A 23,861-nucleotide genomic window follows, 5' to 3' on the forward strand; every position below is an offset into this window, starting at 1 on the left:
GGAATAATAAAGGCAGGTAGTACCAAGCAGCAATATTTAGTGAGACAGGCAAACTTGGGCATCTTTACAGCAACCATAACAATTTGGGAGCGAATGCTAGTCAATAGGTACATACAGAAAGTCATGCATACTGTTGAAGGGGCCGGATAAACTTCGCTATTTGAAGGAGACTTGGAAGACACAGCAAGAGGGTGTTGGGCGGAGGTAGTTTAGAGGCAAAAATGGTCCTGTTAGAGGTGTGGTAGTGCAGGAGATGGCGATCGTGGATCTAAGGTGGATGGAAGTCATCCTTGGTTGACTACTGAAAGTCCCTGTCTAGTAGTGGATCGTCTCATGCCAAAGAAATAGGATGCTTCTGACTGCCTCTGATAGTGCTCTCTCCTTAGCCCAAGCCAACAGCAATCGTTGCCATGCCGTTACAGTAGCGGGAAGGGTAGCCTTCCATCAGCGTCTGCTTGGATATCATCAGGGCTGGGTCAAGAAAGCAAGCTATTGTGGTGGTTTTCTTTGGAGGTCTGTGCCCTGGGCTCCTATCCATGTACAAACTGGGCAGGATGGCGAGCTTTATTATCTCTGTAAGCTGTAAAGTGACTGACCAGTATTGGGACTGGGATGGGCAGGGCCATGACATGTGGTGCAATTTGGCATCAGGGACCTGGCGACCAGGGCAGCAGGTGTGGCGCGGGGTGTTACTCTTGCTACTTTCTCATGGCAAAGAAGGAGATGGAAGGCTCCGACCCAACTAGACCTCCAGCCGCTGAATGCTGTCTTATGGAGCGACAGAGTCAAAGTGCATACTCTTTCTCAGTTTCTTTCTGCTCAAGATCAAGAGAAATCGATGGCGTCCTTAAACTTTACCGACATGTGTTTTCATATAGTCATTCTGCAGTCACGGCGCCTTTACCTGCAGTTTACGGTGGGGTCTGAAACCTTCTAATTTGCCAACCCAACCATCAGCTTCATCTCGGTCCCCTGACTCTATTTACGTGTGCCACTCCAGCGGAAGCATAGGGCAGATAAACAGTTGGGGTTTATTCAGACAAGGGTTTCTTTGTGTTTCAGGTCATTCATTGCACTTACTTGTGTTGGATGATGAAACCTGCTAAGACCAATGAAGTGTGAGTAAAATGGAAAATTGTTTCCAGTTGCTTCAGTAAGAGGAGAATTGGCACTTTATATGCTTGTTGGTCTTAAGATGCTGCACATGTCTATATATTAGTGTCTATCAATAACTTTTAATATGTTTGTATGCCACTTCCTTATGCCTTTGTGTTCAAAGAACTATAATATCTGTTTTTCTTCCAAAGTGGACTTTCATACCACAGCTATTCCTCATAAGCTTATCTGAGCTAGCCATTTTTTGTATGTATATTACATAAGTTGCTGCTTTGCTAGTCGATGTAGGGGTCTTTCCAGGAGAGTCCATCTGCTTGCACAAGTTTACATAATTGTCCTTCCAAGTAACATTTTATACAAGTTTGCATCAGCATTTTCTTGATGTGTTGTAAGTCTTAATTACTTGATTTTCAAATATATAACCCCTCCTGGCTGCCCTGATCTCGGGGGGAACTAGGCAGCCCTCTTGACCAGGCAGATAGCTCCAGTAAGCTTCCATCTCTCCCTAGTGACTGAAGGTCAAAGGAAAGCCTCCATCCTATTTCAGCTGCACTCTGGAGCTGTGTGTGGGGGGGGGGGGGTCTCCTTCCTTTGCTCTTGTGCACACTTCCTGTTTTCGCAGTTCCTTCTGCAGCCAGATCTTCTATGTCCCAGTCTCCGAATTTCTCATCTCAGACACACCATCAAGTTTCCACCCTCTATCTCATTTCTTCACACTGTGCCTCATCCCAACCTGCTTCTTTATGATTCAGACTTTTGTCGCTTGGATTGTCCCTTCATGTCTTTCCCTCCTCTCTGGCTGGCTCTCTTACTTTTCTCCCAGACTGCATATATGTGTCTCCCTCCCCCTTACCCACCCCAGTTATTCATAGCCTGTTGCCCTCCCATTGACTGCCACCATTTCAGCCTCAATGTACGCGTCCTCTGGTTTCTTTGACCTACACAAGCAAACATATTGGGGGCTCACTTTTTTCCCCTCCCCTCCTCACTTCACTAGACTTTCTCTTGGACTTCTCTCCCTGAACTTTTGTTTTGTCTGTCATTGTTCTTTGTTTGACTCTCTTGATCTTACTCACTCCTTTTCTTTGTTGGCCTACATTGGGCAGCGAATGGGCAAGGCGTTAAGTGCCTCTTACTAATGTGGGTCTCTTTTTTTCTTAAATTTGAGCTACAGGACTTCACATCCTAGACCACTGGATTGTCTCACGAACCCTATGTGATGTTGCATATATCTCAGACTGATGCGGCTCTTTCCTTTGTGTATTGATTATACTTTCTGTAGATTGACACCCCCCCCCGACCCGTGCCCCCGTGATTGGATTTATTATAGGACGCAGCAGCAGTGGTGGAGAATTGAGGAAGGCATTGGGGGAGTGCTTAAAAGCGCGAGTACTGTGTCTTTGCTGGAGTAGAGAGGAGACGTGTCGCGTTAATATTGGCGGGAGCACCCCCCCCACCGTACAGCACCCGTTCGGGAGTGCGAGAGTTTGGTGCGAGTGGAGCGAATATATATATATATATACACACACACACAGTATATTGGGTTGTATTGTTATTTATACTTTTTTTGCATCTTAGTAATCAAATTACTACTGTATTTGTTTCTAATTCATCGTTTTCACAGGGAATTTAATCAAGTCAATTGAAATCTTATTTAGATTTGTATGTTATCAAGCATGTGCTCCCAAATATGCTGTGATTGGATTCGGATAAGTAAAGTAACTTGGGGACCGATTTTAGAATTTGATGTACATGGTGCTCGATCACAAATGCAACCTGTTACCTTACCCGCCAAACCCTTGGTCTTTCCACTTCATTAAGAGACTGGCAGACCTTGCGTATTCTGTCGACCGAGCCAATGGGGGGCTCAATCGACTGAATACTTCAGCCTAGTAGGAGCTGTCGGAGGAAGGACATTACACCCTTCAACGTACACAGCGTGGGCAGTGTAATGTGTGTTTTTTTTTCCCGTCACCACCAACAAAAATGTGGCAGTGAGGCCGTCCGCCAAAATGTTGTTATATTGAAAGGAACCACCATGACTGGCCTTACCACATTAACCCTCAATGTACAGAGATGCCAACTGGGCCGGCAGTCGTGCTTAAATTTGGCAGGCTCTAGTCCTTCAGGATGGTACGGTCTTTCAATACCCTGCCTTACTGTAATCCATCTGCCAAACCTTAAATCAAGCCCTTAGTTCGTTTGAATGTTGGAAGAGAGTTTGGCTAGATTTAAATAAAGGTCGACAATTGTCACAATTTTTTTTGCCTGTCTATTTTCAAGTGTACGTTTTTGCACGATGTGTGTTCTGATTGTGTTCACAAAGAACGGATTTTGTAATTCCTACCGTACCTCCTAGCATATTTTGCAGTAGTTTTAGTTTTTATTTCTTATTTTAACCCATTACTGGTTTGTTTTTCCAAACCGTGCCTCTAGATCATGCGAGTTCAAATGTAGCTCTTGGCCCTCATTTTCTAGTGTGTTATATCTGGCGTGATATGGTGTTTTTGTTTCTCTTTTTTTAGAATGCCAGTATTCTGTTCTCAAGCTTTAGTTGGAACATTTGTATTCATCGTCCCATAAAGCTTTTTTTTTTCTCTTTCTGCAAATGTAGAGCACAATATGTTTAAAATACGGGCATCCTACACTGTTTTTTCCTCTAAGGAAGTTCCTTGTCAACCCAAAAAACACAGCGTCCTTAATTGCAAGCATTCGTAATCATACGGCTGTCTTAATGACATTTTTTTTTCATTTCCAGGGGAATAGTACTTATGTTTGCCCTGTTTTCTTTTTCAGCGGGGATCTGACGAGCTTCTTTCTTCTGGTTTCGCTAACGGGCCCTTTACCATGAGCAATTCTACTCCAGCTACAGGTAGAGTGAGAACAAAAATATTTGAGGTCCATTTTACTGAGCTGTGCTACCCTTCCTCAAACACGTGCTTTCTCTTTACACTTTCTACTTAGATTTGCTTTTGGGTTTCATAGAAAATATTGTGCACATTGGTGATCATTTTCGATTTATGCCACTATTTAAAAGATCCAGTTCATATCCAACTGTGCACAAAACACCTAAGTGTGCAATCCGTGTGATTTTCGAGGGCCAATTCACATTCTTTGTCAACAGAATCCAGGATTCGAGCCACACGTAAAAATTCAAATTGAAAATTCCTTTATTTAACAATATTTCAATTGCATATAAAGTGTGTGTGTGTATGTATGTAATGTTATATATATATATATATACCCTCATATTCAAATCCCATTATAAAATACTTTCCATCTTAAAATATATTAATACAAACATACTCAATAGAAATAAAAACATTCCATATAAAATGTGATGCAATGTAATCGATTTTAACTATTAACTTATGGCCCAAAGGTCAGCTGGGTTTTCCTCCACCTTAAGGCTGACCACCAAAAGGAAGCTAAGCAGTAGCACTTAAAGTCAAGGTGGTATTTCTGTCTGAACACGGCTAGTTACTGATGGGTTGGATGCAATTGTGGGTCAATACATACGGTTTTGTAAACTTGCTGAAATTCCGAAGTTTGTGAGAATTGACCAATAATTTTCATGTAGTATCTCACCCAGAAAATGCTTGCACATTGGCTTTTGTCAAGGCCTAGATAAAATGTTTTCCCAGTGTAGAAAAGGGAAGGTAGCATCCTCCAAATATTTTTCTCCACTGGAATGTAAGATACAAATTTCCTTTTGCAATCGAAAATGTACATCTGTTTAATTCAAGTGTGTGGAAATAGTTACATGTGAGTACTCAAAAAGTGGAAATATCGTGGAAATACCCGGAAATACTCCAGAAATCCTTTCTGAATTTCATAAAAGGCAGAAATGTACTGTAAATATCGATGTAACCCGACGGGAATGCATTTATACTTTTATTCAGGGACAGTTGGTTATTCGGGCTCTGTTTGGGGGATGTTTAAATTTTCACATGTGCCACTAACCTGTAAACCTCAGTGAGGGCCTGTGGGGAAGTTTGACCAAGCATTTGTGTGCGTCAACATTTGCATATGGATATTATGTTCCACCCCAAACAAGTCTCCTTTGTTGACGATACTAGACTTACGGCCCTGTATAATGAAACCCTAAAATAGAATGTATTGCGTGCAGTGCTCAAAAGCAAACTGCGTCACTAGATTGGTATGATGTTTGAAAGAATGTGAAATCGGCTGAACTGAAAAACCGCTCCTGTTGCTTTGAGAGCATTGTGTACTCTTCGGTTCACGAAGGCAAGCAGCGGGGGGGGGGGGGGGGGGGGGGGTGGGGGGGGGGGGGGTAGAGGGTGTAAACAACTAGTCGACAAAATCATTTTTTGAACAGAAATTTGAGTTTTGTCATTGGGCCTGGAAGAATGTGAGGTTTTCATCACATCGGTTAGATCTGCGAAGGTCGTGGGTAAAAGTGCGCATGCGTGCATAGAACACCCATTACATACTCTTGTGCTGCAGGCCTTAGCCTAGTAGAGAAGGCAGACATCAAGTGGTCTGATATACCAAAACTATATTAAAATGGCTCAGCGAGGGTTAAGAAACAGTGTGTTGGAGCTCGTCTGGTAATTCGGCCTAACGAAGCAGCTTTGAGGATTCATAGTTGGTGTGTGACTTCAATGCCCTTTTTCTATGATTTTGACTACCTATAAAGTTGGTGCACTGATCAAGAGCTCCAAATGCAAGCCAGAGAGAGTCCCTTAGAGGAAGAAGGCTCCATCCAGTACTGTACCTACGATTATAAGGTAGTTACACACTTGTCGTTTTTTCTGACAAACACACCGGAGGGACAACAGTATGATTCTGATTTGCTTATTTTGTATGGCGTGAACTGCGTGCTAAATTACCACTGTTCCATGGAACTAGGAAGAAACATATAACCAGTAGGTAAACTTAGCAGCAGGCAGCCAAAAAAATTAATATTTTCAGATTTTTTTTGAAAAATCTCAATGGCTGACACATCTGGCCCGGTTTGTCGAATACATTACTCTCCAACACCTGAACGAAAATTGTGATGCACTCTCCACTTACATCTATAGTTCGAAGTCGTAGACGAACCACTATTTAGTGTATGCAGTAGTTCCATCCAAATACCATATATGCGACATGCACTCCTCTCAGTGACCTTCATCCAATTCTGTACCTCTACTACCTGCCGTCTTCCACTTATATTCAAATATTGTGTATGAATGTGTGTATAGGCTTGTAAATAAGGGACCCGCAAAGCTTTCACCCTGAATCTACAGGTTTGGCTGCTGGGTCTGAATAACTTTATATCTATTACCAGGAGAAAATGATCTGAAAGGGGACAAGCAATATATTGTGTATCCACTCGCTTCCCAATGTCCTCCCTCCTTTTTTATTTTTTTTATTTTTATTTTTGTCCTCATGTGCCGCTTTCCACCCATTCTATCTGTGTAACGCCCAAGGGTGTAAGTTATCTTATATTCAAGGAGGTCTGCTAAACAGAGAGCTGGAGAAGCGACGAAACAAGATCCTCACTCCAGCTTCCTACCGCAAAATTCTCCAAAAGATAAAAAGCAACTTAATCATAGGACTGGAAGTCTCCACCAACACAATATTTCAATATTAAAAGCAAACTTCCCCCAACCCATCACCCATAATGATCAAAAAATAACAGCCAAAATCTATGTTTCTTTTTCAGTGGAACTACCAAGTCCAATTTACCAATGTCTCTCATAGCTCTAATCCACATGAGATCTGTGGGGGAGTCAGGAGAAACCCAAAGTTTACAGATTTCCCTTCGGGCCAACAGTATGGCATAAAACACCAATTTTGCTCTATCGTTCAAGCCCTTACCTTGTAGATCCAGTCTACCTGTGATAATGTTCTCAGGGCTTACCTCAATCTTTTGCTGGAGCATAACTGCCAAACATTTACTTACAGCGTCCCAAAAGATCTTGATCGCCGGGCATGTTACAAACATGTGAATGTCATCTTCATTTGGGCTATTACACTTAGGGCATCTTACATTACCACCTTCTTTGAATTTTGCCAGCCGCTTTGGAGTCCAATATGCCCTGTGGAGAGTGAACAAGTGGTTTCTTCTTAAATTCGCAGGTTTAACCACTTTATATAATATTGACATAGTTACTTGCCATTGGTCTTCTGTCGCGATCTTCGGCAAGCTCTCTCCCCATAGTTCCTCCGGCAGAAGAAAAGGGCCATCTTCCAAGTCAATTATAGCCCAGTACCATGTCGCCACTTCTTTTTTAAAACAAACTTCCAATGCCAATTTTGCCTCAAAGTCATTGTATCGACCTATAAGATGATTTTTCCCAGTGGCCCAACTTTGAATTTGAAAATATTTGAATTTAGAAAAGTTAGGACCCCAACTTGAGTCACATTCAAACCATGGCAGCAAACAACCGTCGACAAATAACTCCCCCCATTTCTGAGGGCCCTCTAATTTTAGAGTCGTTGCCAGGGCATCGTTAGTCCAACTTGGAGCTCCCGGAGTTTCCCAGATTGGTGCATTCACACTAAAATATGGAATTTTTGTTGCCCTTCTAACGCGATACCAGACCGTAGCAAGGTCTCTCAGGACTTTCAATCTTACTTTCTTGAAAAATTTTGGGTCTGCAAACTTATACATAAAACCCGATGGCTTGACTCCCTCAATTTTTAACAAAGTTAATAGTAGTTCCCCAGTCGCTGAATTTCCTGGCGTTCTCAAAAGCATTCTATAGTTTTTGAGCAAAAAGGCCCAGGAGTATATTTGAAAGTCCGGAGCTGCCAATCCCCCCTTAACATGTTTCCTCCTTATCTTTTTCCACGATAGCCTAGACCCCCTGGAAGACCAAATAAATGATCCAATCTCACTTTGCAACTTCATTAATCCCTTTTTTTTCGAACATCAAAGGAATGGAGTCGAATAAAAATGTTATCTTAGGAAGCACTATCAGCTTAATCAGATTTACTCTCCCAAAAATAGTGAGAGGAAGATGTCTCCAACCCTTCATTAAACTCAAAATATCCTTCAGGTTTTTGGCCAGATTAGTTGTCGCAATTTGTGAGATATCCTGTGTAATCTGCACCCCCAGATATCTAATCTGTTTTTTCGGAGTTATAAGGTCTGTCTCAATGTTCCACGACATAATTTCCGTCTTGTCAGCATTCAAACGGTACCCCGAGACTAATCCAAACTGATTTGTGATTATTTCTAACTTAGGTAGAGTTTGATTTAGATCTGAAGTTAAAATAACAATATCATCGGCATAGAGTCCAATCTTCTTAACCCAACTTTGAAACCTAAAAGGGGGGGATGTCCTCAGTCTCCCTAATTCTACATGCCAACGGTTCAATGTATAAATCAAACAAAAGTGGGGACAGAGGACACCCTTGCCTTGTCCCTCTCATTACCTTAATACTTTTAGTTAGAGCTCCATTAACTAGTACCCTTGAAGTAGGGAATTGATAAAGGGACAGTAAGGAAGAACTAAACTTTTTCCCCAATTTAAGGTGCATGATTACCGCTTTAAGGAATAACCAATTCACGCGATCAAACGCCTTCGCGGCGTCCAAGGCGACAATCGCTAGAGGAAGTTTTCGGTCAATAGCGATATCAATGCTTGTTATGAGAGCGAAGGTTAGATCTTTAAGAAACCTTCCCTTAATGAACCCCTTTTGATCCTCGTGTACTATTCCTGGGATCACCTTCGCCAACCTATCTGCTAGAATCTTAGCATATAATTTATAGTCCGAATTCAATAGTGAAATTGGTCTGTATGAATCCAAATACCTTGGTGACTTCCCAGGTTTAGGAATTACAATAATGTTGGCCTGGTTCCAGGAGGCTGGGATCTCTACATTACCCAAAAGGACCTCGTTGAATACCTTTAATAATAACTGTATCAAACTACCAGACAGCATCTTGTACACCTCAACCGGGAGGCCATCTGGGCCTGGTGCTTTGCCCTTCTTAGCTGATCTAATAACCAAATCTAATTCCCCTTGTGTAATCTCTTGATCTAACATATTTTGTAGATCATCAGTCACAGGTCTTAGACAACTTAACCATTCATCTATCTTTTTCCTATCTGGAACCATATCCTCCCTGTAGACCTCTGCATAATAATTGAAGAAGGCATCCACTATGTCCTTAGTTTCAGTAACCATAACACCTGATGTCTCCAATTTCACTTCCTTAATTATATTCCTTGTCCTATCTGTCCTGGCTTTCCAGGAAAGAATGTCCTCCCTCCTTGTCAGTGTAATCCATTCTCGTATCGGTGTTCGGTACATGGGAGGTATAGGAGTAACCCTAATCTCTGCCATGCCGTGCCCTGTAAACCTCCACCAGATCAATGTCTTGTATCGTTTCTTGAAGGTCTTTTATCATAGTTTGCTTGGTGCCCTCTTTCTGTGGATATCCATCAGTACATCCATCAATACACTTAAAAATCACCACCCCAGACAATCATGCACTCCATGTATGAGGAGAACTTTGTCAAAAGTTCTTCCCAACAAGAACATCTGTTGGGGGCATATACATTTACTAGGCAGAGGTATATTCCAATGTCCAATGCAACTATAAGGAACTTTACAGTGGGAAAGTTAAATGCCCTAGTCACTGGAAGGGGTGGGGGGGGGGGGGCTCTACATTCACTCAGATTAACACATCTCTAGAATATTTTTGTACTTAGTTGCATACAGCTGCCCTTTCATTTTCTTATGCAGTTTTATTTCATCACCTGCGAGATGCTTCTCTTGCAAAATGCAATTCAGTCCTTGGGTTTACATAAGAAAATGCTCTTTTTTAGTATGATCATTTAATACTGACGTTCTAGGTAATTATCGTCCTATTCTGCCCCATCATAGTGTATTAAAATCATCCACATGTTAGGTCTCTGAACCTTCTCCACTATGTCTGTGTGGTTTATGTACGTCATTCTCCTGTGACTCACTGCACACCATCTCTGTACATTTTACTTCACCAAACACATCGCAAAACCCACCAGTAATAACAGATCAATATTGCAAGTTTAGAGCCAAACTCTTAAAAGAAATTCACACTGCCAACCCACTGCAAGATACTAAGAGGCGCCAGAGAAATGCTGAACCGCCCAACCAGCATCCATCATAGCCCATTTTGCTTAACAAGAAATGGATGTTTGTCCCTACCCTAATGTTAAACACTAAAACTTGTCGTCCAAAACAAACCTGTAGTCCAGCAGGTAAATATATTGTTGTACCCCTGTGCAAGATCACTGCCTCTGGAGGAGGGAGCCGATTTTACAGAGCCAGTGAACCGCCACAACCATACAGCCAGTGATACTGGGAATCATATCAGCTAAGTGCGACTTTATATCTATTATACTATATTATAAAACTATTTCTCACATATTTAACCATTGTAAAGAGTTTCATCTGCCTACTAAATGTCATTAGGAAGGATGACAAAGCAAATTCTTGATTTCACCAACATCTCAGTGAAGTTAGTATCGGTTCTTAATGTGGTTTCTTTCCAGTCATCCAGTTCATTTGCCACTCCTCAATTAGTGGACATCATTGTTTTTCTGTAGTTCTATAGAATCTTGTTTGGAGCCTTAGAGCCTCTGTAGTACACAATTACTTGGCGATCTTGCATGTCCACGCCCCTCACCCTTTCCATTTTGGAATTTCAGTGTAACAAAAATACTAAACCACTTTTTATGTGTGGGTCACCTGGTACATATATAAAAGTGCTTTTGTGGCATCCTGTGGAACTAGGTTCCACAGGATGCCACAATCTTAAGTATGTCAACCATAATCTTAAGTATGTCAACCATAATGGCCAAGGGTGCGCAAGATGCTACAGTTTATCTATTTTGGTTGCAGCACTTCCATTGAATGACGAGACAAGTGTGCCAGTCTCAATTGTTAGAAAGATTAACGGGCCAGGTGTGCCTGTCCCAGTTCCAGATAAAAAAAAACAGATGTAAAACTTTAAAGACAGTATCTTGGGCAGTAGGAAACTAAATCATGTTAGTTGTCTTCATAATGGTTCTGAACACATCTCTTAATGTTGCAAACAAATTGTATCTACAGTTTGCAGCTTAGGGCTGTGCCTGTCACCATTATCTCTTTTCCCCTCTTGATCGGTGCTCAGTGGGTGAGCAATAAAATTGACTTCCTGCAGAAAATATCACCCTACTGACAAGCTTCAATGACCCACTGATCTGACATTAGTAACAGAATGCGTTCATTGCCCAGGGTGCCTTAACCAGCCTTTCTTGGCCTCTCAAGATGGCTAAAAATGCCCTTATTCAGCATCCGCACTTGTTTCGGAAGGTGGTGGAAGTATTATCACTGATGAGACACAGATGAGACTCCAGTGGTCACCACGTCCCACTGGCAATGATACTGAAGAGTGTGGTGGTTCGTTTAAAATCCTCTGCATGTCTGAGGAAGCTGCAGAAAATCAACCGATGTGCTCCTCGTGGTCCTTCAGCACTCTTTACCAGTGTGCGTGTGAACGAAGAACACACATCGTGTGTGAGCAAATGGTGGCAAGTAGATTTGTCAGAAGAACATGGGTAGAACAAAGGAGAACGGTGCCCCTAGGAAGACCTAACTGACACCGTCAACATCTCCCTAGTTCCCCACCCAACATTAAACTACACAACCTTCTAAATGTTACACTCAGACAGTCAACATTCTGTACTCCCTTCTGTCTTACACCCACATGTTCTGGCAGCCTAACACCATGGTACCACAGTTTTACCCCTTTTCTGCCTTCTGACCACCAGTCTGTAGCTTTTTGTAGTTTTATTTTTCTTTCTATTTTCAGCACTGGCTTCAAGACAAAAAGTCAGCCTGTCCTTCTGACAGCTTGTTTGGGTGCCCTTGAAGTACCCTATATAGTTATTTAGTATAAGAAGGAATCAGAAAGAAAAATTGGTTCTGTTCCAATATCCTCGAACAGCAAATTAGTTTACACTCAGCAGCACGGTTGAGTGCGAAGAAAAAAAATTCTTCCACAGCGGAGGCTGCACCTGACCCAGCCCATGTAATGTATATTTTGGGAACTAAAGGCACACATGCCTGACGCTTGCCGCACCCAGCCTGGTGGTGTGTGCATGTTGTGTGAGTTGCACTGGGTCAAGACATGCAAAATTAAATTTTAGTTTTCCCACACCAACTGGGTTCCGTTGCTCTGAAGCAGACTAAACCAACGAGTACCTCTGTGCCACTGGTAGCTCTCCAGCCACCTTTAAGTAGCTGTCCCACATGTAGCCCAGCCAACTAAATTGGAAGCTTGATCTTGGTTGGATCATATGTATGCTAAAATTGAAGCGTGTGTATACGAGAGAAAATCTATTTTCAGAACTCCGAATTTATGTTTGGAGAAAAAAATAGTTGAATTTCCAATATATATTTAAAGCCGATATTTTAGCGATGAATCTTGTGGCATTGGAGAGACTTATTACTGATTGGTGCCAGGAGCATAGCGGCAATGGCTTTATGTATCACTCATGTAAAGACATTCCCGATGTAGAAAGCCTTTACGTCACTGCTTGCAACCCTGACTGATGGTCATCTTGCATATGGTGGGGCAGTAATGTAATCTTTATATGGTCACAATGATTTTCATTGATTAAATAGCTTTTATTACTGAAAATATTGGAGCCCCCTGCTCTGAAGAGATTGACCTATTTGGAATCCGTTAGAGTGGCACAGTGCCTTTCTGAACCCAGATATGTGAACACATGTGCAGCAAGCCCCCAGGGAGCCTATTCCAAACACCTGCGTATGTCCCACACACCTGTGCCCCGCCCCACAGGTTTCTGACGCCGCAGCGGTGGAGAGCAGGGATTCTCGACACCGCAGGCCACAGACCTGTTTTGCTGTTTCAGGGCTCCTCAGCCGCGAGGCATCCCGGTATATAACCGTCAGTCGCTCCAGTAGATTTAGAAGAAAACACAACCGTTTCTCATGCTCCAGGCGTGTTTTGCTTTCTGCCGCCTGTCTCAACAGATCAGGGATCGTTTGAGAATAAAGCGCTGTTCCAAGTCATGGCCACTGCCCCCGCCCCTGCTTTTCGTATCATATTCCAACCCCTGGACAGGATCCACGGTGTCAATCTCCCCCAGCTCCGTCTCCAGTGGAAGGAGGTGGGGCATGAACTGATTTGATTTGTGCGAGTCTGATGCTCGAGTGATTTCTGGGATCGTTGGACCGTTTCCCTGTCACTCTTGTAATCTGAGTTAATAGGCTGCCCTTTAAGAACCCGGTCAGATGAGCGGTTTGGCTGCACACACGTCTTGCATCAGCCTGTTCAGGCTTCTAAGCATACAGGCAGCCTTTTGGTGGCAGTTTAAGGGGTAATGGCAATTACAGCTGCCGGCAGCTCCTTGAAATGCTTGCTTGTCCTTAGGCGCCCACTTGCACAAAGCTGATGGAGATGGTTGATTATTAGCAATACATGACCATCGCCTTACTGCATCGTTTTTTCTTCCTGAATCACCCTTGTGATTGTTGCATTTCCCGCAAAACTGCTTTAACAATGAACACTTGTTAAAGTCTTGATAAAGATTAACAGATTTGTTTTTCGTACTTTGGGTGCACTTGGACACCCACCATACTGCCGTTCATAAAACATGGGCATTGACGGGCATAAGTATACCAATTGTCCAAGTACAACAGTAACAAGCACCGAAGCAAATGTAATGTGTTCTAATGAGCAGCACAGGCTCAGGTTGATGTAGCAAGGTTCACTGAGTGAAGTGCAGCCGGGGAGCTCTGAGTAATATCTTAGAGCTCTGCTGGATGTCTCATGAGATTGTTGTATGATGTCCCTTGTGGGTGTTGTGGATCAGTAGAAGAACTGGAGAATAGCTTATGCAGTTTTAGGGGCATAGGTTTGTGTTGTGGGGGGCATAGGTGTGTGTTGTGGGGGGCATAGGTGTGTGTTGTGGGGGGCATAGGTGTGTGTTGTGGTGGGCATAGGTGTGTGTTGTGGGGGCATAGGTGTGTGTTGTGGTGACAGAATGATGTGCAGAAGAGTGCACGTTGTTTTGTATATTGTGGGGAATGTGTCGTGTGCACCACACACCTTGCTTGCTGTGTCACTGGCATTAAGCTAGTCTGGGTGAACAGGGGGTGATAAAGTGTAACCAATCCCTGGATGCTTGTTTCTGGTCCGGGTAGCACCTGGCCCGGCAGTTCAGGATGGACTGTTCCCATGAGGCACAGGGTCAAGATTGATTTGCATATGGCTGGGTCCAAACTGGGGTGGCATAGTGAAGAAAAGAACGCTGGATTAAACCCAGATCTCTTGACTGGGCGTGAGTGGTTGAAAAGCTTCAGCACTCCGCCCATAATCTTGTTGTGTTTGCACCATGCATTTGTAACATTTTCAGTCAATACTAGGATTCTTGGCCAGCTGCTCTTAGCATGCTGGGATTTTTATGTCTCTAGTTATAATGGTAAAAGAAGGGCACAAGTTCAAGAATGCAACATTTTGTTGGCTAAAAAGTGAAGGTGTCCCACATGCCAAGGTCCTCTTGGCATCTCAGCCATTGCAAAGATAGATTAAAAAGAAAATACATGTGCTCTGTACCAGTTTGACATGTTTTACTGCTTTCAATTTGTCTTTGAATTTCCAGTGTTAGGCATTTTGAATAAAAAAGCGCGTTAATCATTTTTTATTTATCCTGCGCATCTGAAGCGTTTCATAACCAGTGTTTACATTTCAGTCTAAATGTGAAGAGCCGAGTGTAATATTTCTTTGTAATGGGAGAATAGACTGACTCAGACTAGCTGAATCTTGTTTGGACCAGGGAAAGAATTTCCTGTTTCGGATTTCTGTGTAGAGTAAGACCGTTTCTTTTGTCCTGGTGGCAAACAACGAAAACAGGAAATTCTGTAGCAGTTATGTAGGGAGCAAGCACAACTGTATTCCCGCAGCACGATGGCTGTTGCTCGGCCAATCCGAAGTAATATTCCGAACGCCCCTTTTCCCCATTACTCCTCCACATTATCTTGTTCGGCTTTAGGTGAGGAATGCAACAGTCATAGAGCCAAACCTTATCAAAGATGTTGCTTGAACATGAAATACCTTGAAAAAATAAGAGGGGTTGGCAAAACAGGAACAGTTAAACTGAGCAGCTGGGATAACAGCTATAGACAGGGTCTGACTGTCTCAATTTACTATCGGTCTGCAGCCTCCTCTTTACTGTTCATTATAGGTAATAAAGAATTTCTGGTCATCAATGTATGGCAAGGAATGCAAGTTGCTGCCTTTGGAGTCCTAAATTAACTGTCTAATGGAGAGTACAGGTGGGGGCTCGACCTTGTGTGGGCTCAATGTGGGCAGTTGGTAATGTGTCCAGATGTCCGGCACTGGGAGCGCATGATCACTGCGTGTGATGTCTCCTGATTGGCTATATGTTCCTAACTTATGTGGCATCTGACTTTATGGTGTTTTTGGAGCGCACATACCCCTCCGGCCATGTGTGCTTTATTGGGGCCAATCTCCCAGAAACCATTGTAGTGTCGCTGCGCCAATCTGTGGGATTGATCTAAGGTTTTCCTGTTTGTACGTTTGTTTGCTGGCTACGTGCCACTCCACCTGTGACCTATCAATCTGTAAAGTCTGGCCTAGGCCCTCCCCCCAATATGCGCAGCACACTTAACTACAACTTATAGCTACTTAGGCATGGCGGGTGCACCGCATGATTCCAGGCAGCCTCGTCTTTGCCAGCTCACAGCGCACAGGGGCACAGTGGTGGTGGCATAGGCTGAGTTCCAGTAATTTGTGATTTGCAACGTTTTTAAAGGCGCTTGTGTCCTAGCTGTTAAGGCCATTGCCCCAGTGTGTCTTACCCCGGCTTTCTGATTTCAGTGGGCCCAGCAGGCGTGTGTGTAGCGCAATCACAACTAATTTCCTCCTCCTTTAGTACTTTATCGGCTATAAAGGCTTTTGCCCTTTTAGTAGCCTCAAGTAGGAGACAGTGTGCGTGACGCGCCCACTGCCTAACAAATTTGCAAAGATCCAAGAATTTTTTCATGTTATCAAAGACTCTCAGTGAAGGCAGTCTGGTTGGCAGGTTATGTCTCCGCTTGTCTACCTGTGATGTGGGGGTGTTTTAATAACCTGGGTCTCGGGGATGGCGCTTCAGGGGAGGAGCAGGCCATAGACTCGTTGTCTGAGAACTAGATGGTCATTTTTAGTTTGGACATCAAGCCATGTCCAAATAGATTGGTTGGGGATGATGGAAAATGGAATAGCGGTCCTTTCACACAACCAACTCCTATATTCAGTTCTAGGGGTTTCCAAGAAGGGGATCCTTTTACTCTACCAGAAAACCCTTGCATAACTGTAGTGTCTTTTTAGGTCTCGCTGAGCCAGCGCATGTGCTGCTCTGCGAGACATTTAGTGTGTGGGTTTTCAAAGTGCTGCCACAGGCTTTTGTTGGCCTCAAGCTTGCGTGCACGCGAGCGTGCAGCCTCCATCTGTCTTTCCTCCGTCCCACAACTCCCGCTTCTCCCCCCTCCCCCACCACAGATCGCTACGCTCGCTGCGCTTGATCTCGATCACTTTCGCGGGCTGCGCGGATGTGTCACTTTCACGGCCGCGCGGCCAATGCTTGTTTGGTATCGGTATCAGTATAAGTAATTAATTGTATAAAGCATGCTTAAAGCGAAAACAGAAATTCATTGTTTTAAAATTAAATAATACCTCTACCTCCTATCACCCATGATGTGATGGTGCACAGAGAAGGCTCCAGAGGACTGGGTTTTGGCTGAGAACATCTACGCTCCTTCACTCCTCTTAAACACTGCTTACATAATAAGGCGAGTCTGTGCATCCGTAGGGTTGACGTCTGTATACACTGCGAATGTTTAAGATAGGTTTGGTGAAAATTTGAACATGCACATTTAGTTAAAATGGGCACACTAACATTTCCACCAAGACACTCTTGCTGAATCACAAGAATGAGAAGTTAGCCATACTGCTGCATTGGGTCGAATCATGATGCAACACAGCAGTATTAAAGAGGAGTGAGGGACTCTGTTTTTCATCTAGTAAAATATGCCTGTGAAGTCATCCAAAAAGAAGGGCTGTCTCTGGAAATCCGGGGTTTCTGATTATCTTATTTCCACGTAGACACTTGAATCTGCTGCTCCAGGCTCAATGCTACAGTGCATGGTTTTTAGCGCAAACTCAATAGAAATACAAGACGGACTGCACCCTCAAAATGCTATACACAATCAACCCATGAATGCAGAGCAGCTGGTACCCTTAGGTACTGCATACACACACCACTAAGCATACCCACCGAGATACTAATTACTACACATGTTGTAAGCGCTGCTGGTCCAGACCATCAGTAGTTTACCAGACTTGGCTGCCCCTCCCTCAAACCCTCCATCTCTGGCTTAAGCCGTCCACGCACAACTCACCGATGCACTGCCCCACCGGGGTAGTAAACGGATTACCCAGCAGAAACTCCATCTTGACGACAAACACCAGCAGCGAATCACCCACTCTGCACTAACATGGGCAGTGCCAGATTCCGCCTGCACGAGGTGCGATTGGTTCTACCCGGAGGTCCGACATTTTCATTGGATGTTCAAAACGTCAATTAACGCATCTTCAAATAGCTAACGTATATGATTCGTCAAACAACTTAGCAGTCAGCTCCTCAAAGCCTAAAGGAAAATCTAGAGGTAGGCAAAAGTGATGCTTCCAGTTCAACGATGTCACAGACCCCACCCGACCATTTTCAAAATGTGTGCCTTATTGATAAAGTAAAAACTGCATACAAAAGCATAGCATGGTCATAAAATTCATGTTGTGTTGTTTTTTTTGGTAATGTAAAAATTTCTATCACGTAGACATTAAAAAAAGTATACATTGCTAACGGTTTTTATACTGTGTATGTTCGCAAACACTTTGACACCCCCTAATAAAAGATGAAGAATATTTAATAATTAAATGTTAAATATTCATGTTTGCACGAAATAAATACATTGTTTCAATCTATTTTTGCTGTCCCAATGAAAAACAACACCACGGAAAGATGGGCGACGGAAAAGTTTTGAACTGCCCTACAACTAATATCTTTACTTATGTGCATAGAATTCTAACACAATTGTAGAGTAAGTCAAATGGCTCCAACAATCTGCACAAGTGGACAGGAAAAGATATCCTTAAATTCAACTTTCCTGTAGTGCTTTATTTTTGAGACCGGTAAAGGGCACACTTTGAAGATGTGCGCGAAATTTGTAGTGTGTAGAAGCGGTCCCCTCAGTGTAACGTGACCAGTTGCCTTGGTGACTAGCAGACTCTTACGGGTTGCGAGACAGTGTAAACGCCGAGGAAGCGCCAGACTCCAAAACTGGAACAGGTTGGCACACACTTTTTTCATATTTTCTTTACATTTACAGATTAATCTATAAAAAGAAAAAAGAGCAGGAGCCTGACTTAATGTAGGAGGAGAAAAGACGTAATGCTCTCTGATTTTATTGCAATTGTGGTTAAATAAAAGCGTGCACAAATTAAGTAAATGGTCAGGAAACGACATACAAATGGCAACATTTAAACAAGATGAACATTTGATCCAGAAAGCGTCATACAGAAGCTTCACATTGTGATGTACTTGGCAGAATTTTATTTATAGTGTTTTGATGTAACGCATTTTCTAGCTTTGTACAGTATAACCTCGATGATGACTGTCCGAAAGGAGGATGCCACCTATGAGCAATTCATTTTTGTCAACCATATCCATATAATCCACGTTTGTGTATTCGTAGCTATATTTTAATTGTCCTGTCTGATACTGAAAGTATTTGTCGTTGCAAAAGACTATCTAATAATGAGCATGATTCACACAAACAGTTAATGTAACCATGTCTGCCTGCTCCCCTGGCGGGTGACTCAATCTTTTATTAGCTACTATGACGTTCTGAGCGGACCTATAATAACTTATCGATGAAAGTTAATTGTACGGCTAATTAAAAACATACAAATACATAAAACAAATACAAGAATAACAAGCATTGGCATAGCCAATAGGTCTCGCCTTTGGGATCTTATAAGTATTTAGTTATGCAGCACAATATCATTGGTACATCATCAGCTGTTGCATGGCTAAACACTTATAAGGTCCCAAAGGTGAGACCTATTGGCTTTGCCAATGCTTGTTTATAAGGGGACTATGCCTTCCCTTGGGCATGACCTTGTCGTCTGTGCCTATTAGGAAGCTGTATGGTGCATTATTCACAAGTACTGTGACTATTGGTTCTTCGTCTGGTCAGCCCATGGTTAACAGTACTAAGCCTGTGTGCCCTTTTCTTTAGTCCTCAGTTCCTGATTTTTCCTAGTCACTATCTAAAACCACCACAGATCTCCTTCTGACTCGTGTATGTTCGCTTAAACTAGTGGGAGTGCGTGTTCTCCATGCTGGTGTGCTTCTATATATTGGTTGTGGTGGGGGTTTGTGCTTTTGGTGGCTTTTTCAAGAGGACTTGGGTTCCACTGGAATCTTCTTGGCTCGCTGGCCTTTTAGTTTCTCATGCTTGTGCCTATCTATCTGTCTTTCGGTGAGGGGTCCGTCTGCTCCTACTATTAGTGGATTGGAATTTCCTAATGCAGGAGAACTGGCGTGAGCCCCTCCATTCCTGCATATGGTGGGGGATCCCCGATGCCTTGCTTGCTATCTGTAGTGTAGGGTTATCACTCTGGGCCTCTTCAAAGATGGCCCATAACTCTAGTAATGCCTTTCTCCTGTCTCTCTTTTGAACTGTATATTTAGTTTTTACGTGTTTTAGTGTGTTCAATTGTTAGTGTCAAAAGTTCCCTCCTTAGGCCAGGGAAATGTGTGTTCTTTCATGTGTACATGCCGTTCTTGGCAAAACTTAAGTTTCTTTGCCTGTGTGGGGAACCTTCTTTCCATGTGTTTTAATGGGGAATCCATAATAATTATGATAGTTTTGTGAGCAAACTACAAATTAACTCTTTTTGGGGAGTCTTTGTTTTGATCTAATCGTTGGGACAAACATACATGTGCACTCTTAACCTCTTCAATGCCCGTGACGAGCTGGTCTCGTCATGGGCCGCGGTTGCGCTGTGCCCATGACGAGACCAGCTCGTCACAAACCCCGCCCGCTAATGAAACGGCCGGCACAGGGCGGGGAAAGGGGCGGGCACTGAAGGGGTAACAGTTTTACGTACTATGAGCTCAGTGCTATCTACAGATGCATCAAAAAATTCAATCTGAACATCACAAACACAGATGACAATGCATATGAAGGTTCGCGACATAGGTGAAACAATGTAATATAAACAGTATCTGCACAATATCAACTTTCCGCATAATCTGGTTTGAAATTAATAACCACACCCTCATATGAAGTATTGAAGCATAGGTAAAAAAATGAAACCTTAAGACACTATCTGCATCATACCAATTCTTGTACTTTATACAGTTTGCAAAAGATAGCAGCCCCATAGCATCATACTACATAACACCGCCTCAACAAAAGCTGACAGAAAAAAATGATGGCTTCGCATGGTACACTGTACTAAGTGAGCCTGATAGTCTGCCAATATCAGCTCCGGAACAAAGGTAATACTAATGAATAGGGGAAAAAAGGAAAAATTCGAACCACAGGCCCCTCTTGACTACATGCAAGTTGCACCTAATTTCCCAGGTCGAAATCTTTTTCCTTAAATGTCCCAATCGCACCCTGTATCGCACCCAGGGGCCAAGCGTACCTTGTGTGTCACGCCCAGTGGTCCAAGCGACCAGCATCTCTAACTCCTTTCCGATACCATTGGTATGGAGAAACCTGTGGCACTGAGAACCTTTTAGACTTAAAAAATGAGATTGAGGTGCCAACTCCGCCCAAACAGGATAGCTGTATTATAAAAATAGCTTCCTGGGAGCCGTAAATGTCTATACTATAAATATTCACTTTTCCCAGCGTGCCATTGAAAAAAGGTGTCACCCGCAGGATTGCCCCTGCGGGCGCCTTACAACTACTCAACTAGGACACATTAAATGGGTAATATGTCGGATTCGGCCAGTGGCAGGGCGCTCAGGTTATCTTTTTATGCTTCTTCATAGTTTACCATAAGTCAAATGCTTTATATTAGGTTCTTATCTAATCAATTATCCTCTGTGACAGCTGCTTCAGAACGGACCTCCGCCCTGCGGATTCAGCAGAACTTTCAAACAACTGCAGTGTCTGCTCGCTTTCCTTGATGCGCAAGTGTGAATCAGTCCTGGCGGGGTCTACTTCCTTTGGCTGGGAGAACAGTTACAGGTGTAGGGTCTTGAGGACTGTCTCAAATTACAACCATTCTGCGGCCTCCTTTTATACAGTTAATCTTGGGTAATAAAGACTTTCCGATGGCTATGTGTATTTTTTCTTATTAGGGCTGATCTCCCTAGACCATTGTAGGGTCACTGCGCCCATCTGTGGGATTGATCGAAGATTTCCCGTTCGCACGTTTGTCTGCCGGCTACGTGCCACCTCGCATGTGACCTATCAATCCATGACCTCGGCCCTAGGTCTCTGAGCCTGCTGGACTATATATTTGTGAGCTGGGGTTGGCTTAGAGTTAACAACTTGCAAATTCATTGATAAAGACTCAATTTCGTTCTCATAAATAAATATATCATTTTTCATATTGGCACAGACTTTCGGTATATTAACAATTTGCTTCTAATTCAGTTGCAAACTGTTCTTTTTTTTCTGTTAAGTTTTGTTAAATCTTGATTGGTTTATGAACTGCGCTGCAAATTAATTGGCAGACCCTATAAAAAGACTTTTATAAGTGCAAACAGCAGTGCATAGGCCTTTAACTGTACTCTGCCTATTTACTTTTAGCGAGCAGGCCTTGGAGTACTTGCAGATTTGTACTCACCAAATTGTGCTGGGGGGCAAAACGTCCTGGTGTACAGCAGCATGTAGAAGAGCCAAGTATTTTTCTGGCTATCCTGATCATGTATTACTGCACTTTTGATTTTGGCATGTTACAGCTATCCAAAAGGTGGTTCTCCGGTTGGGCAAATGTTTACTTGTCCAATCTAGATCTAAACTTTTGCCAGTAGTGAGCGGCGAAGCAGAGCTTGCTTTTGCTGCACTTATGTATTTATTTATTTTAAGGGTTTTATATAGCGCTAACATGACCCGTCTGGGTATCAGAGCACTGTACAAATAGCAGAAACAAGTAAAAAAAAAAAACAGCAATAAACAGGTATAGGTACAGACGACAAATGTTTTTCAAATAGTAAACCTGTTTAAACATATAAAGCTAAAAGGAGCAAGCAAAAAAGCAATGTATATACAGTGTGGCAAACAACTTATTAGATTCTTAGTAGATTAAGGTTCCAGAAATGTATACAGGAAAAATAGTCCCGCTGAGTGATTTCAGATCTACTGTTGAGAGTATCTATTCAGCACTAGCAGTTTTAATAGTTTTTTTGAAGAAAGTAGTCAAGGGGGTAGATCTGGTTTCTGGAGATATTGCGTTCCATATTCTTGGGGCAGGACCCAACAAGGAGCGGTTAGAAGTTTTCTTTTTGTTGAACTTCTGTGGCGTCCGCAATAGAGAGTTAGAATTTCTTAGGGGACGACTCCCACCTGATAGTTCGAGTTGTTTTTGCCAGGTAGACGGGAGTGTTCTGATGAAGAGCCTCATGCGTCATGCAGGCTATCTTCACTTGAATCCTTGCTTCAAATGGTAGCCAATTGAGATTTTTTAGATCTGGTGTAATTGGGGTCATGTTTGCTGGATTTTTTGTTGAGACTCGCAGCGGAGTTCAGAGTGACTCTTAACAGAGCCAGCCTAGCTTTGGGTAATACTGCAAGAGTAGCACTCTCGTAATCTAGTCAGGAGATAACTATGGATCGGACTGTGAACTGAAAGTCATCCGGGCACAAGAAGAGTTTGATCTTCCTTGGTATATTTAGTTGCTATGTCTTGTAGTTCCCACTAATGTGTAGGACCTGTGTGTTTGTTGGACAACAAACTTTGGGTGAGGTGCCTTGACCTATTCCTAGCACCCCGCAGGATATGTTGGCCTAGAGACCAGCTAGCACACAGTGCCACCGTAGGGTGAAAAAAAATGATAATGTGGTGCATATGCTATACAGACAACATACTTGAGACTGATGATAGGCCTTATTAGAATCCTGTGAATTGTTTTGATATTAAGGAGTTGACAGAAATTATGATAAAACTTGATGTGTCTCTCTAATATGTATTAAGTGTATAGTTTCCTATGTATTGTATACCATATGAGTGCATCGCCTCTGAGATCTATAACTGAGGAGGAGGAGCAGCGGGGGGGGGGGGGGTGGAATGATTCAAGAGTATAAATGTAAGAGACGGGGCCTTAATCTGTCTGTCTCTAAGAAGCAAATGTGTTGTTGTTTGGTTATATGTATTTTTCTAATGTTCACCATACTTGACTTGAGATCTGGGAGGTGGATGGGTGTTCATCGTGAGAGCTATGCACTCCTGTAAGGTAGGAGACCCATGCCCACCCACCAGGTGTGATGAGATAGAGGGATAAATTCCTTTCATTTGAATAGGATGACTTTAACTGCAATTGTCAATAGAAGGTCTAGCAGTGCCATGTCATTAGCTTTGGGTTTTAATGTAGTCTAGGAGGCCCAAGGGCCTAGTGCTATCATAGGGAAGTTCAAGGATATGATTGTGATAAATAGAGATGTTAGTTGGTTTTGGATCGAGGACCCGTATGAGCTTAGGAGTTGGT

General features: G+C 42.9%; 1 protein-coding gene across 5 annotated transcripts in view; it reads left to right on the top strand.

Annotated features, from left to right (window-relative positions):
- Positions 1–23,861, top strand: part of PTBP3 (polypyrimidine tract binding protein 3) — a 683,480-nt gene that overhangs the window by 236,681 nt on the left and 422,938 nt on the right. For 4 of the 5 annotated variants that reach the window (XM_085641268.1, XM_085641270.1, XM_085641273.1 and 1 more), the window contains exon 2: positions 3,913–3,988. The exons of the other annotated variant lie outside the window; for it this stretch is intronic. In XM_085641268.1, the coding sequence (XP_085497394.1) occupies positions 3,964–3,988 (25 nt within the window). In that variant the 5' untranslated portion in view covers positions 3,913–3,963. The remainder of the gene's footprint in view (positions 1–3,912; positions 3,989–23,861) is intronic. 5 annotated transcript variants of the gene reach the window in all.

This window comes from Triturus cristatus, chromosome 2_2 (assembly GCF_964204655.1).
Source record: "Triturus cristatus chromosome 2_2, aTriCri1.1, whole genome shotgun sequence".
Classification (NCBI taxonomy): domain Eukaryota; kingdom Metazoa; phylum Chordata; class Amphibia; order Caudata; family Salamandridae; genus Triturus; species Triturus cristatus.